Source organism: Canis aureus, chromosome 6 (genome assembly GCF_053574225.1).
Source record: "Canis aureus isolate CA01 chromosome 6, VMU_Caureus_v.1.0, whole genome shotgun sequence".
NCBI classification, from domain to species: Eukaryota; Metazoa; Chordata; class Mammalia; order Carnivora; family Canidae; genus Canis; species Canis aureus.
Window position 1 is genome coordinate 74,974,400 of NC_135616.1, and position 14,088 is coordinate 74,988,487.

Consider the following 14,088-nt stretch of genomic DNA (forward strand, 5'->3'; position numbering starts at 1 on the left):
AAAGAGACCGGAGACCCAGATGACAGCAGGCATGTTCCCTCCTTCAAGACTGTCCCAGTCACTTTTTCATCAGGACAGGGACCTCTTGGGGGAGAAAATGGTTCCACACCCCCCACAAATAAATGAGGCTAAGAAGGTCATTGCCGAGCATTGGCCAAGGGTGGCTCAGCTCCAGCAGGCTCAGACCCCTTCTCCGACAGTCCTGAGCGCAGGTGCTGGTAGTAAGAGATGCTAGGACCAGGCTTGAGGGCGAAAGTGCTTCTGAACAGCTAGAAAAGCTGTTGACAAAACTGGTCACAGCGGATTTTAACTTGGAGAATTCAGGGCAATACTTATCTCTGAGGAAAGGAAGGCAATTCCAGATAGAAAACCAAGTTTCAAGCAGACACGAAGGAAAGCATACTGTGTTTCTTTATATTAAAATTTTAAAATAATATCTTTTACCTATTCCCTTCCTGCCAACTCTCCTCTTCCAGTCTGAGCCCAAAAGTATCTCTTCTCCTTCCAGCCTTCCTATTTCTTTCTTTCTTTCTTTTTTTCCTTTAAGGGCTCTTTATTCACTCTAAAAAGGGGGGAGCGACGGCAAGAGATGATTGGCTACGTGAGAGCAGCCCGGCCCTGCCCATTTCCCTTCCCACACCCTCCGTGCCAGAAACAGCTGGAATGAGAAGTAGGGAGGGAAGGCTGGGATTGGCTGTGAGTCAGTGGCAGGGTAGGGTGGGGCAGCGCAGATGAAGCATTTACCTGTCCAGGTAAGTCTGGAGGAGGTCAAAAGAAGAAAACAGTGGAAGGGAGGGGAAGCAGTCTCTGTCTCCGTATCTGCCCATTGAAATAAAAGGATATTTCTTTCCTCTCTTCAGCCCCTCATCCAGTGAAGGTGAGTTAATCACTAACCAACTACTGCTTATTCTGCAGCAAGAAGGGGGTGCTTCGTGGGAAGTCAGCCACAGGGCTGTGGGGAGCCCTGTACACCCCAACCCCAGCCAGGGGGCTTTCCTCTCTGCTCCTCAACTCTCGGAGTCCAGTCTGGGATCAGAGTAGCCTGGTAGCTTCTTGAGATTGGAATGTTTTTGTGGAGACCAGGGCTGGGATGCATTTTTTTCCCCCATCTGCCTCTTTCGGTTGGATCAGCGTTATTTTGCAGACAACCAGAAAAATAAAATTGGCTTGTTTTGGAAATTTCCTTCTCTGAGCAATTGAAGTTGTGATTTTGGAAAGGAAGAGTTGGGGGTACAGGGATTCAAAATGGGAGATCAGGGGAGGAGAGGGCCTTAGTTTCTCCATTGCATTTCTCACAGGAAATTGTCTCATGGTTTATCAACTCAATGTGTGTCTTTATTTAAATAAAGTGTGCAGTGTTGTGTGTGTGTTCAATAATGGTACCGTGATAATGGAGCTGTGTGTGGACAAGCGTGTAAAGGATGAGCTGTGCTAGGTTGTTTGTAAGGGCATGTGAAGCTGGGAAGACTCCCAACTCAGACTACCAGTTCATCTTTGGAAAACCCATGGATAATCCAGTTGCAAAGTTGAGTTTATTTGGATTCGACCCAGTTAAGGTTCCAACTACTAGTCACAGAGACTGGCAAGCAGCCGCTCGCTACGCTGTGGCGGGACCTCACCCACCTTCATCTTTCCCAGTAATACCTGAGTGGTTGGAGTTCTCGGCGGGCTCGGGGCAAAGCCGTGTGGCCGTCCCTGGAGAGCAGGAGCAGACCACTGTGGTGGCCTTGCTTTGTTTTCCTCCAGGTGTCCCAGCGGACAGTATGCGTGGCAGGTTCCCCTGCACGGGGAAGCTAGATGTCCAAGTCAGTTCAGAGTAGCTGGTCAGTTCTCCATTAGCCACCTTGGGCTGGGGGTGGCGTCCAGGGGGTCACATTCTGGCCCCTCACTTCACCTCTTGTCCTCCTGCTGCAGGAAGGAGCAAAGTGGGGACAGCGCGGTGCCCGGCTCCAAGGGCCTGGCACCCGCAAGCCCTGAGCAAATGTGTTGGGTTGCCAGTCCTGGCCAACTCTTGGTTTCAGCTAAGCCCACACCACAGAACCGGCCCGGCAGACTCACGGACAGAGTCCGCCGTAGATGGCGAGCTCGTGGTGATGAGAGAACTGTGTATGGAACAAAGCTCTTCAGTGCAGAAGACGTTTCCACCTGCCCTTGCCTCCAACCCACCTGTGAAATAGGAGATGATAACGTTGACTAAACACACTCAGAAACCTGACCCTGTGCTCGTGGAGAAGCATATAGTCACCATGCAACTGTTAGTCCCCCTGCCATCTTCCTTGGGATGCTCCCCAGCCCGAGGCCTGGACAGTCAGCGAGGAGAGACACTTGGTCTGAGGGAAATAGGAAATCTCCTCGACTGGTGGGGAAAGGGGCTGAGCTGTTGGAGATACGGGGGTGGGTTCACGGGGGGACGGCGACAAGGGGGCCTTGGGCCGGGTTGGAAGGTACACAGAAGCCAAACAGGAATGGGGCTGGAGGCCTGCGCAGCCCCCGCCCCCCACCCCCATGCCAGAACTCCACATGCTCTTTATTTACTCTCCTCCAAGACTTGGCTGGTTTCGGTGGAGTAGTTAATATTTAACGTGCTTTTGCACGGGTGGCCCAGACCATAGGCTGCGTGTATTCTACAACCCACTTCCTCCTCCCCTCCAACCCCTCCAAGAGGTCAAGGGTGAAAAGATAGCAAACTCTCACCTTGAGTGTTTTGCTTGTTTCTCTGGCTTCTTATCAGGTAGGAATACCTCAGGTCTCAATGGCTGCCCTGAAATAGCCCCCAAGTTTCAAGGTTGTAAAGTTGGTGGAAGGAAATGTAACATCCAGGTCAGGCTGGAGCGGGGAGGGAGGGTGCAAGGGTGCAAGGGTGGGATGAAGAGAAGAGACTCTTGGGGTTCTGACTCTTTGGATCAGAAACTGTGGCATGGAGACAAGTAAGTGCCTCAGGGCTCATTTGGCCTTGGTTTCAGGTTCAGGTTCACTTCTGCGGTGATTATGTAGTGTCTGGTAGGTGACAGGGTCTTCAGTGGCATTTGGTGTCATTTGTTTACTCTGCAAATACCTTTTGTGGGGGCAAAAAGCTGACCTGGAAGCATTACGTGGAATCAGGTAATTTAGAGGGTTTAAGGCGTGAAGTAGAAGGGTGACCTTAGAGCTCTTAGTGTTTAGTCAAGGGGACCAATGATCTTTCCTTAGGTTCATGACCCTCTTGCATCTCCGGAGGGGCCGGGATCCACAGGCAGCCCTGTCTATGCTGTTATATGTCATCCCGTTTCCCTTTGGGAAGGAGAAGGGGAAAGAGCCCCTGATTTCTCATCTGTCAAAGAAGAAAGTATCCCATCTTGCCTGTTATCAGGCTATTCTGAAGATCTCATTAGCATATCTGAAGGCATTTTGGGGGCTTCACCTTGCTGTGTGTTTTTGAAGCAGTGCTATTCACGCTGCGTCTCTCTCCTGGCTACTTTAGGCTGTCCTTAGTTCCAAAATGTGCATGTGATAGGTGGCCCTGGGAGGAAGGAGAGGCTAGCAAGCCACCAGACAGTCTGAAGCATCCTTGGAAGATCAAGGGTAGTAATTGTCTTTGAAAAGAAAGAGGCAACATCTGGTCACCCATTCACAGAGAATATTATATTAGCCCCAATGATTAATACGGTATTGATAATTATTGCCATTAGTTATCTATAATTTTACAGATAAAAAAGTAGACCCTTGGATTTACACTGACTGCTTGGAAACAGTGCCTTTGCCTCACAAGTGTTGCTTGCCCCATGCCTCTCAGGGGCTCAGAAATGTTAGTTTAATTGAAGCGTGGCCCCAATGCCACTGAACCACCTGTTCTCAGGGCAGTAAAATACTTAAGAGTTTATAGTAATAGAGTAGAAGCCAAAAAAAAAAAATAGAGATCTTCCAACAGCTTAACTCAATAGTTACTAGAACAGATGACAGGGCTATTTGTCTAGCATTTTTCGAGTGCCTTCTGCGTGCCTAGGCTTGTGAGAAATGGGTCTCTGGTTGTAATGGCCTCAGCCCTGCAGAATGTCAAGGATGAGTTAGTCCTCTTCTGAATCTAGATGGTCATGAATGGGGTGGATAGCTAAGGTGACTGAACCCCATCCACATGACTTCTCATGTTCCTGTTTCTTTGGGGTTCTGGAGATTGGGAAAGTAGCCTTAGGAAGAAACCTTATGAGCCGTCTTGCCTGAAGTTGATTTCTCGCTGGGCTTCTTTGGCATCTCTGTCCCCTCTGGTCCTGTCTCTATGGACCCTTATGAACTCCATGTGTCTGGCTCACTGGGATTTTTTTCCTCTTTTTCCCCCCATTGTCCTGCTCCTCCCTACCTGCCCCACTTGCAGGCCTCCCTGAAAGCAGGAGAGGAGCCCCATGAGGCCTTGTGCTTATCAGCTCTACAGGGTTTGCAGGCTGACTCACCCAGCCCAAACCTGACTTGGCCCTGGAAGCAGTTATTGGCAGAGGCCAAAAGGACAACCTCCCTGGGATCCAAACCCCAGGTCCCAACATCTCCAGTAGAACACATTTTTCCTAGGACATTTTACCTAGTATCGGGTAGTCAAAAGGTAGTCAAAAATCCAGCATGGTGTCACAGGAAAGAGTAGGATTCAGAATCAGACAAACTGGATTCTGATCCTAGCTCTCCCCAAACTCTCAACTGGACCTTGCAACCGTCTTTTGAACGTAACTGTTCCGGGATTTAATTTTAACGTGGGAGAGTCACCTCTGGCCTTTCCAGAGCTTGAGATCTTCAGAAGGAAGATGGCACTGCCTTCCTTTGTTATCACTATTGATACAGCGAAGTTGAAACCGTTTTCCCCTACGAGTTGGAGTCCGGGAGGAAGTTACACAGCACATTTCTCTTGTTCATTTGGCGAGGGTTAGGGAACCTCACTGGAAATAAGCTCAGCGTCTAGGGGGCGGTGCACAGGAGGGAGACTGCTGTTTGTGGCAGCCTCTGGGGTCCTGTGCCTGCCCCCCAGCTCAGGGAGCCGATTGGTGGCAGTTGTGGTGGGGGTGGGAGGGGGACGGTGTGGCTCTGACGGCAGCCAGCAGTTACTACACGACGTGTTTTGTGTGCACTATTTCAGTCAATGCTCATGACGACCCTATGCAGCTGCTATTATTGACGGCCCTGAGTTCCTTCTCTCCCATTTAACCCCAACCCTCCTTTTCTAAACTCTCGTTGCCTTACCTCGATTTACGTGGATCCTAGATAGATCTTGCCTTTTTCTTATTACGAGAACAGTAGCAGCTCTTCTCTTATTCATCAAGTGAGTGTTTACTACCAACTAAGCTGTGCTAACTGTTCTCCTTCAATCCTACGTTAACCTGTTTTAATGAGAAAAAACGGAGTCCAGGCGTAATTTGCCTCAGGTCACATAACTGTAGATGGCAGAAGTGGGATTTGAATCCAGATCTGACTACCTCCGGGACCCAAGCTCCTAGCCCCTCTCTCCTGATGGCTTGCAGTTGAGGACATGTAGGGGAGGCCCCCGGTTCCGAGAGCGACAGCCACTAGGGAAGTGATGGAATCTCCTTCCTTCCTGCCTAAACTTCGCCCCCCCCCCGCCCCGCATGTGGGTGAGCCCGCTTCTGTGCCCTTCCCCGGGCCAGGCTTAGGGTGCTGGAGCTCCCGGCCCCTTGCCGCCAGCCCCCTGCTTGCTTGGTGTCCCTGCCGCCTTGCCGGAGAGCCTCAGCCCGGCTCACACAGGCTTTGATTCTTCTCTTTTCAGGCCGGCTTGGGACCTTGTCCACTGCCTTCGCTTCCCCCCTGGGAGCCCCTTTCACCGCCCCTGCACTTGCTTCGGGCGATGCCCCAGAGCCAGCTGTGGCCAGCGGGGCCTGGCTCGGAACCCGGGACCCGCGTCGGCAGCTGCGACAGCATCATGAGCGCCACGGCCACCGGCTCAGGATCAGTACGTACCCTCTGTCCGCAGCCTGGCCTGCTCGCTGCTCCTGCCCTGCCCTGCCCTGCCCTGCCCTCCCGGCCTCACTGCTCCTCCGCTTTCATCTTCCTCATCAGAGAGTGAATCACACCCCTTGGTATTTCTGCCTCTGAGTCACCCTGGTTTTCTAGAGAAGAGGGTGGGATGGCCCCCGAGAGCAGTAGGACCGATGAGACTTGCTCCCAGTTTTCATTCACTGGGGACAACATTGAGGTGGGGGTGAGGGCCAGCGATCTGGGGGCCTGGTGGCACCGGATGGATCATGGATCGCAGATCCCTGGAGCCCTGTAGTCCTGAAGTCTCCTGCAGCAGGCCACATTCCTTTCGCAGAGATCAAAGGAAACTCTGTCAAAGGGACAGAGTAATTAGGAGCCTGGGTTCTGGAGCCAAGCAGGTCTGAATTTCTCTACCTACAAGCCCGATGGCCTTGGGCAAATTACTTAATTTCTGTAAGCTTCCGACTCCTCAATTTTAAGGTGGGGATAATGCAAACACTGAATTCATGGGGTTCTGGGGGGAATGAATGACAAACACTTAGCACATGCCTCTGTAGAGAAAAGAAATAGCCTGTGTCTACGAGCAGAGATTCAGAATCTTCCAAAGTCACCGTGTGTAACTGTTTGTGAGTGGCGTGAAGTCAATTGTAATTTTTCTGGGAACGAATTTAAGTCTCAGTTGCTGTGAGGCTGGTGTGAAAGAGTAGGTCTGCCCTATATCTGGATGTAAGTGTTGCTTTGTTCTTGGTGTTGGTCACATACATAATAAGCCTTGACAATTTATACTTTATTGCTTTATATCCTATGGAGGTGCTTGGAAATTTAAGAATTATAAGAATCTCTACCAAATGCCAACGATATGTAAAACTCGAGCAGAGAAAGCAGGCCAGCCACACACACACACACACACACACACACACACACACATACACAATCCAAAGTGCACGCAACCTGGGTATAATTTCTTTTTGACCTGAGACGGTGGGACCACAGACACAATTTTCTGTTTCTATTAGGCTGAGAACAATATGAGCAGTTACATACTACTGGACACAGAATGTGACGGGGATTAAAGGTTTCCCAAGTACATCATCCAGAAAGGAGAAAGTCAGGGTTGGCTTATCCTTGGCTACTTGAGGAAGAAAAGGGCAGTAAAGAAGATTTTGTTCAGGGAACCCTTGGAATCGACTTCAGGGTTCCCAAGGGTATGTCTGAGGCTTCCTTAAACATGGAATTTTCACTCTTGTCAACAGACAGGTGGCTCCTTAAGGAGCCAGGGGAGCTGGTAGGGTTATTCCAACAACCATCTCCTAGGATATATTTAGGGCCATCTCAAAATCTTCCCAGGCCATCTGAGTGGGTCTGGAGAATATGTAACTCTGAAGTATCTCAAATATTAGGAAGAGGGTGGAGATACATGCCAAGAAGGGACTCAGGCCAAATCTCTTACATTTCCATTTGCCTTTTTGGTTTTCCCTTCAACTTTCAACTTTAGAGAGGGACTCTTCTGTGGATCTTGCTGGCCTCATAGGACACAAGCAGTAACCATTGGAAGTGGCCATAACACTCTTTCCCAAACATCCCTCTGTGCTTTTTCATCATGACAATTATCTACTTTAAAATCTACTTGATATTTCACACCATGTTGCCCTCTCCTCCTCCCACACCCGTCCAGTTTCTCTACCCTCCCCTCCTCAAGTTAATATTTGCTTAAGAAATGCACACTTATTTGAATGTTAGCCAGCACCGAATGCCATCAAGAGAGCAAATACACAAAGGAAAAAATCCTGCATGGAATGCATTACAAAGTCAAGTGTACATTATTTAGTAAATTTATCTGTGGCTACTCATACCACAGTTCCCATTGGCCTGCCGGCCGGTGGTTGGCCACAGTTTCTTGTTTGTCCCTCATACCGTCCTTGACATACCAGTCGCGTATGCAAAAGTACTTTGAAAGTTAAAAACAATACCGTTCAAGTTTAAGGTCAAATCATTCTGTTGTCCGTGTAATTTAGAGCTAAATCGGAGACACACAACGTGAAATGCTTGGCAATTCCTCACACAGAGGAATTGGAATTAGAACCTGGGACCGCTTCTGATCTGTTCCCCCAAGCCTTCCACCCAGGACTGAGCCAAGAAAGGTCAACTGCCACCTGGCTGCCCCACGATGGGTGCCCGTGGGCCCTCGGCCCCACATCCCTGCGCCCGTCCGGGCCTGCGGTTTCAGGAGGCAACTCCCGCACAGTTTGCACAGTCTGCGGAGAAGCCTCCTGGAAAGGTTTCCAGCTCTTCAGCATTCCTTCAGGACGCAGGGTGGTTCTCGGCCCCACCAGTTTCAGGGGAGCTCCCTCTCACAGTCCCTCATCCTCTCGGTCCTCCACGCCTCATTCCAGAGCGACAGCAGCTACGACTTCCTGTCCGCTGAAGAGAAAGAGTGTCTGCTCTTCCTGGAGGAGACCATCGGCTCACTGGACGCTGAGGCTGACAGCGGGCTGTCCACGGACGAGTCTGAGCAAGACGCAGCTCCCCGAGCCCCCCGAGCGCCGCCCGCAGCCCAGCCTGCCCCCCAGGGTAAGAGAGGCCCGGCTGGGGGAGCGCCTCTAGCAAACCCAGAGGCCCGGGCAGCCTCTGCTCTCAGGGCCGTGGGCTGAGAGGGAGCAACGGGCCTCCTCTCCCGCTCCCTCCCGGCTGGGATGAGGCCTTGTCCTGGGGAGGAGGACGAGGGACTGCTCACAGGCCAGCTTCTCTGGCTTCCTGTGAATTGTCAGAGGCCTGGGAGGGTTTGACCAGCTCCCACTCTCTCCCAGAGACATTCTGAAGAGACTTGACCACAGAGGTGGGGGAGGGCGGCAGGGAGGGGTGGGTGTTGCTCTGGGGACACTGAGTGATTCTGGAGAGCTAATCTGGATGATCCAGAAGAAGGAGGTTGCAAGAGATAGGAGGGAAGGGCTCCCTTAGCCTCAGTGGGTGGTACCTCGCGGCTCTTGTGAGGGAGTGTGCAGAGCCCGTGGTACTGAGGCTCAGGAGAAGGGGGACAGGATGGTACACACGTGTGGCTGTGACTGTGGGATCATATGTCCCAGAGTGAGGCGGGCACTTGACTCCTGAGGACAGCCCGCTGGTACAGCGACTACGACCATTTATTCATTCATTTAGCAAACATTGATTGACAATGTGTGTGTCTTTTTTTTTTTTTAAAGATTTATTTATTTATTCATGAGAGACACAGACTGAGAGAGAGAGAGACAGGGACACAGGCAGAAGGAGACAGTCCAGGCGTCCCGACAGTGTGTTAGGCCCTCCGTGGACATAGGCCAGTAAGTGGGGACGAGGACGCCACTGCTTCCTGAGACTGATTCCCTGGCCCAGGGGGCCCGAGGCACCTGCCTCGCTTGCTGGAAAAAAAGAGCCCATGTCACTCTCCAGTGTGGGGACAGCTGTGGCCATCACAGAGCCATTCAGGTGCTCATAGAAAGTGAAGGTGGGGGGACACCCAGGTGGCTCAGTGGTTGAGCATCTGCCTTTGGCTCAGGCTGTCATCCTGGGATCCGGGATCGAGTCCCGCATCGGGCTCCCTGCACGGAGCCTGCTTCTCCCTCTGCCTGTGTCTCTGCCTCTCTCTCTCTCTCTGTGTGTCTCTCATGAAAAATAAATAAATAAAATCTTAAAAAAAAAAAAAAAGAAAAGAAAGTGAAGGCGGAGGAAGGCAAGTCTGGTCACAGCAAGAGCATGTCAGCTGTTGGTGCTATTCGCGTTCAGTTTCCCCGGGACTCAGTGACCTGGGGCGCCCCAGGATAGCTAGCGGGCTGTGCTGAGTCCCCCCCGCCCCGTGTTTCTGTAGAGGGCTGGGAGGAGCCCGAGGCCAGGACGGGAGTTCTGTGCAGCTGCTCCTTCCCCAACCGCCATGAAAAATTAATCCTTGGTTGTAGGGAGTCGGCTAGTGTCCATCTGCCCGTGTAAGTGATATCCAGGCAACAGGGGGCCCCTTAGAGAGCAGAGGCTCCGCAAAGCGCACACCCCGCGGCTAAGGCGAGGTGGGAGCTCAGGAAGGATGTGCCTGCCCTGGGCAGGGGGTTCTCACTGCACCCACTCTTCTGTGCTTGTTCTCCCGACCCTCGCAGGACACCCAGCGGAGAGGAGCGCGCCCCGCGGCCCAGAGCCCAGGAGAGGGCCCCCGGCCGGGCCGCCCCGCCTGCCTGAGCCCCAGGGCCTGGGCCCCAGGTCTGGCTCCTATAGCCTCCCCAGAAATATCCGCATCAGCAGTGGCCAGGACCTCGGGAGGAGCAGCCGGCCCACCAGCGGCCCCGGGGAGCCTGAGCACCGGCCGGCGGGCCCAGGTGCTGAGACTCAGGCAGGCGGGGCCTCCCGCGACGGCCACCCGGGGCCGCGGGCCCTCAGCCCCCCGGCGACAAAGGCCATGTGGCAGGAGCCCCAGGAGGGCGGCCCCGCGCCTCCCCCCACCCCGGGGTCCCAGGCTGCGAGAGCCCATGATGCTGCCAGCCCCGCGGGCGCGGACCCCGGTGCCCGGCTGGCCCCACTCCCGGCCCCCAAGCCCCGGAAGCTGCCCCCCAATATTGTCCTGAAGAGCAGTCGGAGCGGGCTCCATGGTGAGCCCCAGAACTGGCTGTCCCGCCACCCCGACGGCGGCCCCGGAGACTCGGGCCCCGCCGCCACCTCGCTGCAGGAGCAGAGGAGGGCGCGCCGGGAGGCGCTGGAGAAGCTGGGGTTACCCCAGGACCAGGACCAGACCGGACCCCACTTCAGTGGCCGCACCGGCTGCCCCGGCCCCCGGCCCAGGCCCGGCCCCCAGGCCGCTGCACCTGCTGGTGCGGCTCCGGGCCCTGCCCCCACGCGGGCCCCGACCCTGACCTCGGCCCCGACCCTGGCCTGGACTTCGGCCCCTACCTCGGCCCTGGCCCCAGCCCCGACCCCGGCCCCGACCCCGACCCCTGCCCCGACCTCGGCTCTGACCTCGGCCCCAACCCCGGCCCCGACCCCGACCCCGGCCCAGGCCTCCCCGCCGCTGCCGGCCACCAAATCCGGGCCCATCCCCATCCCTAAGGCCCCGGCGGCCGGCGGCCCCCTGACCCAGCGGAGGCCCGACCCGGCGCTGACGCTCCAGGAGAGCAGCATCCCCGGCCTGAGACAGATGAGCTTCAAGTCCAACACCCTGGAGCGCTCGGGCGTGGGCCTGGGCAGCTGCCTCCCGGCGGAGAAGGACCCCAGCCCCCAAACCAGCTCGTCCCTGGGCAGAGACTCCTTCTTGGGCAAGGTGTCTCCCAACGTCCTGCGAAACACACGGCCCCGCCCGGCGTCCTTGGGCACCGGGAAGGACTTCGCAGGGGTCCGGGTGGCCGAGCTGGCCGAGCTGCAGCAGCCCAGCGCCTCCAAGCGCCTGTCCTTCCAAGGGCAGGGCCGCGACAGGCTGCCTCGCCCCCCCTGCGTCAGTGTCAAGATCTCCCCCAAAGGCGTCCCTGACGAGCACAGAAGGGAAGCCCTGAAGAAGCTGGGCCTGTTGAAGGAGTAGTCGCCGGCCACACGAGGAAGAGGAGGCTCGGGCCTCCCCGGCCTCCAGCTCAGAGCTCGGGCGAACAGGCTTCTCTCCTGGGGGCTCCCCTCGCTGAGGCGAAGGGGGGAGACGGGACTCCGAGCATACGCAGACGTTCATACTCAGCGCGGCCGTGTCGTCGAGTGCCTGCCCGAATCATCCCGAAGATGATTTCCACGAGACAGCCTGCGTGTGCATGTGTGTGTATGCGTGTGCGTGTGCGCGTGTGTATATTCCGGGCTGCGTGTATCACTGAAGCTATTTATAGGACACGGCGAGTCGTCGCTCACAGTTGTGCTCGTCTTGGAGACTTGCTCACGCGGGATGGAGTTCAGCCCAGCCAGAGCTGAGAAGACATGGGCGGCTAAGCCCGAGGAATAAAAAGCCCCACGACACGATGGGTGTGTCAGGGTCATGTGAAATGCGGGTCTCCCCGAACGCCCGCACGGCAGGAGGTCGGCTCATACCTTGGGGGATCCCTCTCTCCGCTCTGGTCTTCTGGCGGGGGTGCCAGCAGGGGTGGGTCTCTCATCTGCTGCCCCACTGCCTTCTCCCCACCAGGCCCAAGGGTGGGACACATCCCTGTGATGAAAACTGTCAGCTGATTGGAAGCAGGCAAGGTCCGGTTGGCCTGCGAAGGCAGGAGAGGTGACCACCCAGCACCCGTCCAGTGGGGAGGATCCTTGTCCGTGGGCCTGACAGATCTCGAAGAGTGAACTGTGCCGCGGTCCCTGACTCTCCTGCTCCCTATCTCAGCCTGCACGTGACGTGAGGGATCCCAGGCCCCCGCACGCTGAGATGGGAGTCTAAGCCCTGAGGCTCTATAAATACTGAAGAACTCGGGGCGCCTCTGCCTAGGCCGCGCGGAAAGGGAACCCGTGGCTTCTGCATGTAGACGTGCCCATTTCTATGGGAAGGCAACACGGTACATTCTCTGCTAGTTATTCCCCGAATATCAGAGCTGGGTGGGGGGAGTCCTAGAGACGAGACAACCCTGTCCCATACTGCTAGGGAGGGGAAGGGACTCCCCTGTGGTCACTCTGCCATTCAGGAGCAGAACAGGGACTCTGGCTTCTCAGGCCACGCCGCACGATGCCTCCTCCTGCGGTGCCTCTGTGCATCCACACGCACCCTCAGGCTCAGCAGTCACCGTCAACGGCTCGACTCTCAGGCCCTTCACGATCCTCGAGTGTCTCCTGGAACGCCAGAGATTAAATGTCGTTCAAGACCATGTCGAGTGTTGTTTTTTTCCTACCACGTCTTTGGAAAGCAGCGATATAATAACTCACCAGGAACTCCAATTCCCCGACCACATTGTGCAACTTGACAAAATGCCAAAGGAGGGTAACACGAGTAGGTGGTACAGGCTTGTGGGCACAAGTTCGGAAATCAGACACAGCTAGACATGACCCCTGCTTCCCCTAAGGAAAGAAATATCCTTCTTGGCTGTGGTTGGAGCCCAGAAGCCCCAGATGTGAGGGGCGGACAAAAGGGGACTGTGGTTGGAAAGGGGCCCTTAGGTCTGCTGAGCAATTCTGGGCTGTGTCCTTCGGGACCCAGCACTGTCAAAGCATAGTGATTCTGAAAATGATGAAAAGATTAAGGTACAGACAACAAATGGCCCCACCCAGTCATGGTATGTGGGGTGTGGGTGTGACAGTTTCTGTACGCAGTCTCAAACACACACACCCAAAATCCTGGTGCCTTCCTGGCCCTGGGTAAGGGCCTGGTCTGTCAGAGCTGATAGGGACTCCCACAACTGGCCAAGCCATTCCTTATTACAGACTCCCCCAAAGAGAGAAGGCGCCCTCCTGGAGGACTGGTTTGACACATGCTGTGTTTGTTTGAACTGCTTCATGTGTGCATTTCAAGAGAACCTAGGATTGATCACTTTATTTTCTTCAATTGCCCTGATTAACAGGGAAACTCGGTGCTCCCTAGACTGTCAGGCTTGGGAGCATCAGTACAAGGCTAATCAGCACAATTAGCCTCTTTTTTTTTCGCAATTAGCCTCTTAAACCCTCACTCCCAGGTAAAGGTAATATCTCCCCAAGAAAACAGAGTTACATACAGTTTGCCTTCCCGCTCTGCATCCTCATCTGGTGACATGCCCATTACCCTGGCGACTCCCTTCTGGCTTCCCCATGTCCTCGTCCTTCAGAGGGCACGTCTTGCTCTTCAGAAGGTCTTTGGGATTCAAGAATAGGATAATAAACCTGAACCCAGCTGTCCTCATTTTGAAGAAGAGCAAGGGCATCCACCTAGGGACACCTGCCATCCCCAAGGTGAGGCTACACCCACCCGCAGAGTTTTCTCTCTCCTCTTTTATCCGTATAGGATTGCTCTTCACTCAGCCTGAACTGTCTGGGTGGAGGTGAGAGTGGAGTCACTGTTGTTTTATCCCTTTTGAAAGATTTTGGATGGAAGTTTGTAAAGGTCATTTGATGTTAAAAATCCACGTGACGACTCTACTTCTACTTGGCCTTGTAACTCAGCTACAGCCTTGCTGCTGCTGGGAACAAAGTATCTGCCAAACACTGAAGCTGGCTTCTCCTCAGCCTGGCACAGTGGGCTCTGCTCCCTTACGTGTG

General features: G+C 54.5%; 1 protein-coding gene across 1 annotated transcript; it reads left to right on the forward strand.

The window, feature by feature from the left end:
* The first annotated feature begins 686 nt into the window (after positions 1 to 686).
* C6H1orf116 (chromosome 6 C1orf116 homolog) lies at positions 687 to 12,728 on the forward strand. The gene is made up of 4 exons (XM_077902317.1): positions 687 to 877; positions 5,741 to 5,923; positions 8,343 to 8,520; positions 10,071 to 12,728. Exons 2-4 carry the CDS (start codon positions 5,819 to 5,821, stop codon positions 11,474 to 11,476), a joined length of 1,689 nt encoding a protein of 562 aa, XP_077758443.1. The 5' UTR covers positions 687 to 877; positions 5,741 to 5,818; the 3' UTR covers positions 11,477 to 12,728.
* The last annotated feature ends 1,360 nt before the right edge of the window (positions 12,729 to 14,088 follow it).

Bases quoted from the DNA above. Each gene is read 5' to 3' on its own strand.
- C6H1orf116 (XM_077902317.1), top strand. From the start codon at position 5,819: ATGCCCCAGAGCCAGCTGTGGCCAGCGGGGCCTGGCTCGGAACCCGGG. The intron at 5,924-8,342 runs GTACGTACCCTC...GCCTCATTCCAG, and splicing joins CGGCCACCGGCTCAGGATCA to AGCGACAGCAGCTACGACTT. The intron at 8,521-10,070 runs GTAAGAGAGGCC...CGACCCTCGCAG, and splicing joins AGCCCAGCCTGCCCCCCAGG to GACACCCAGCGGAGAGGAGC.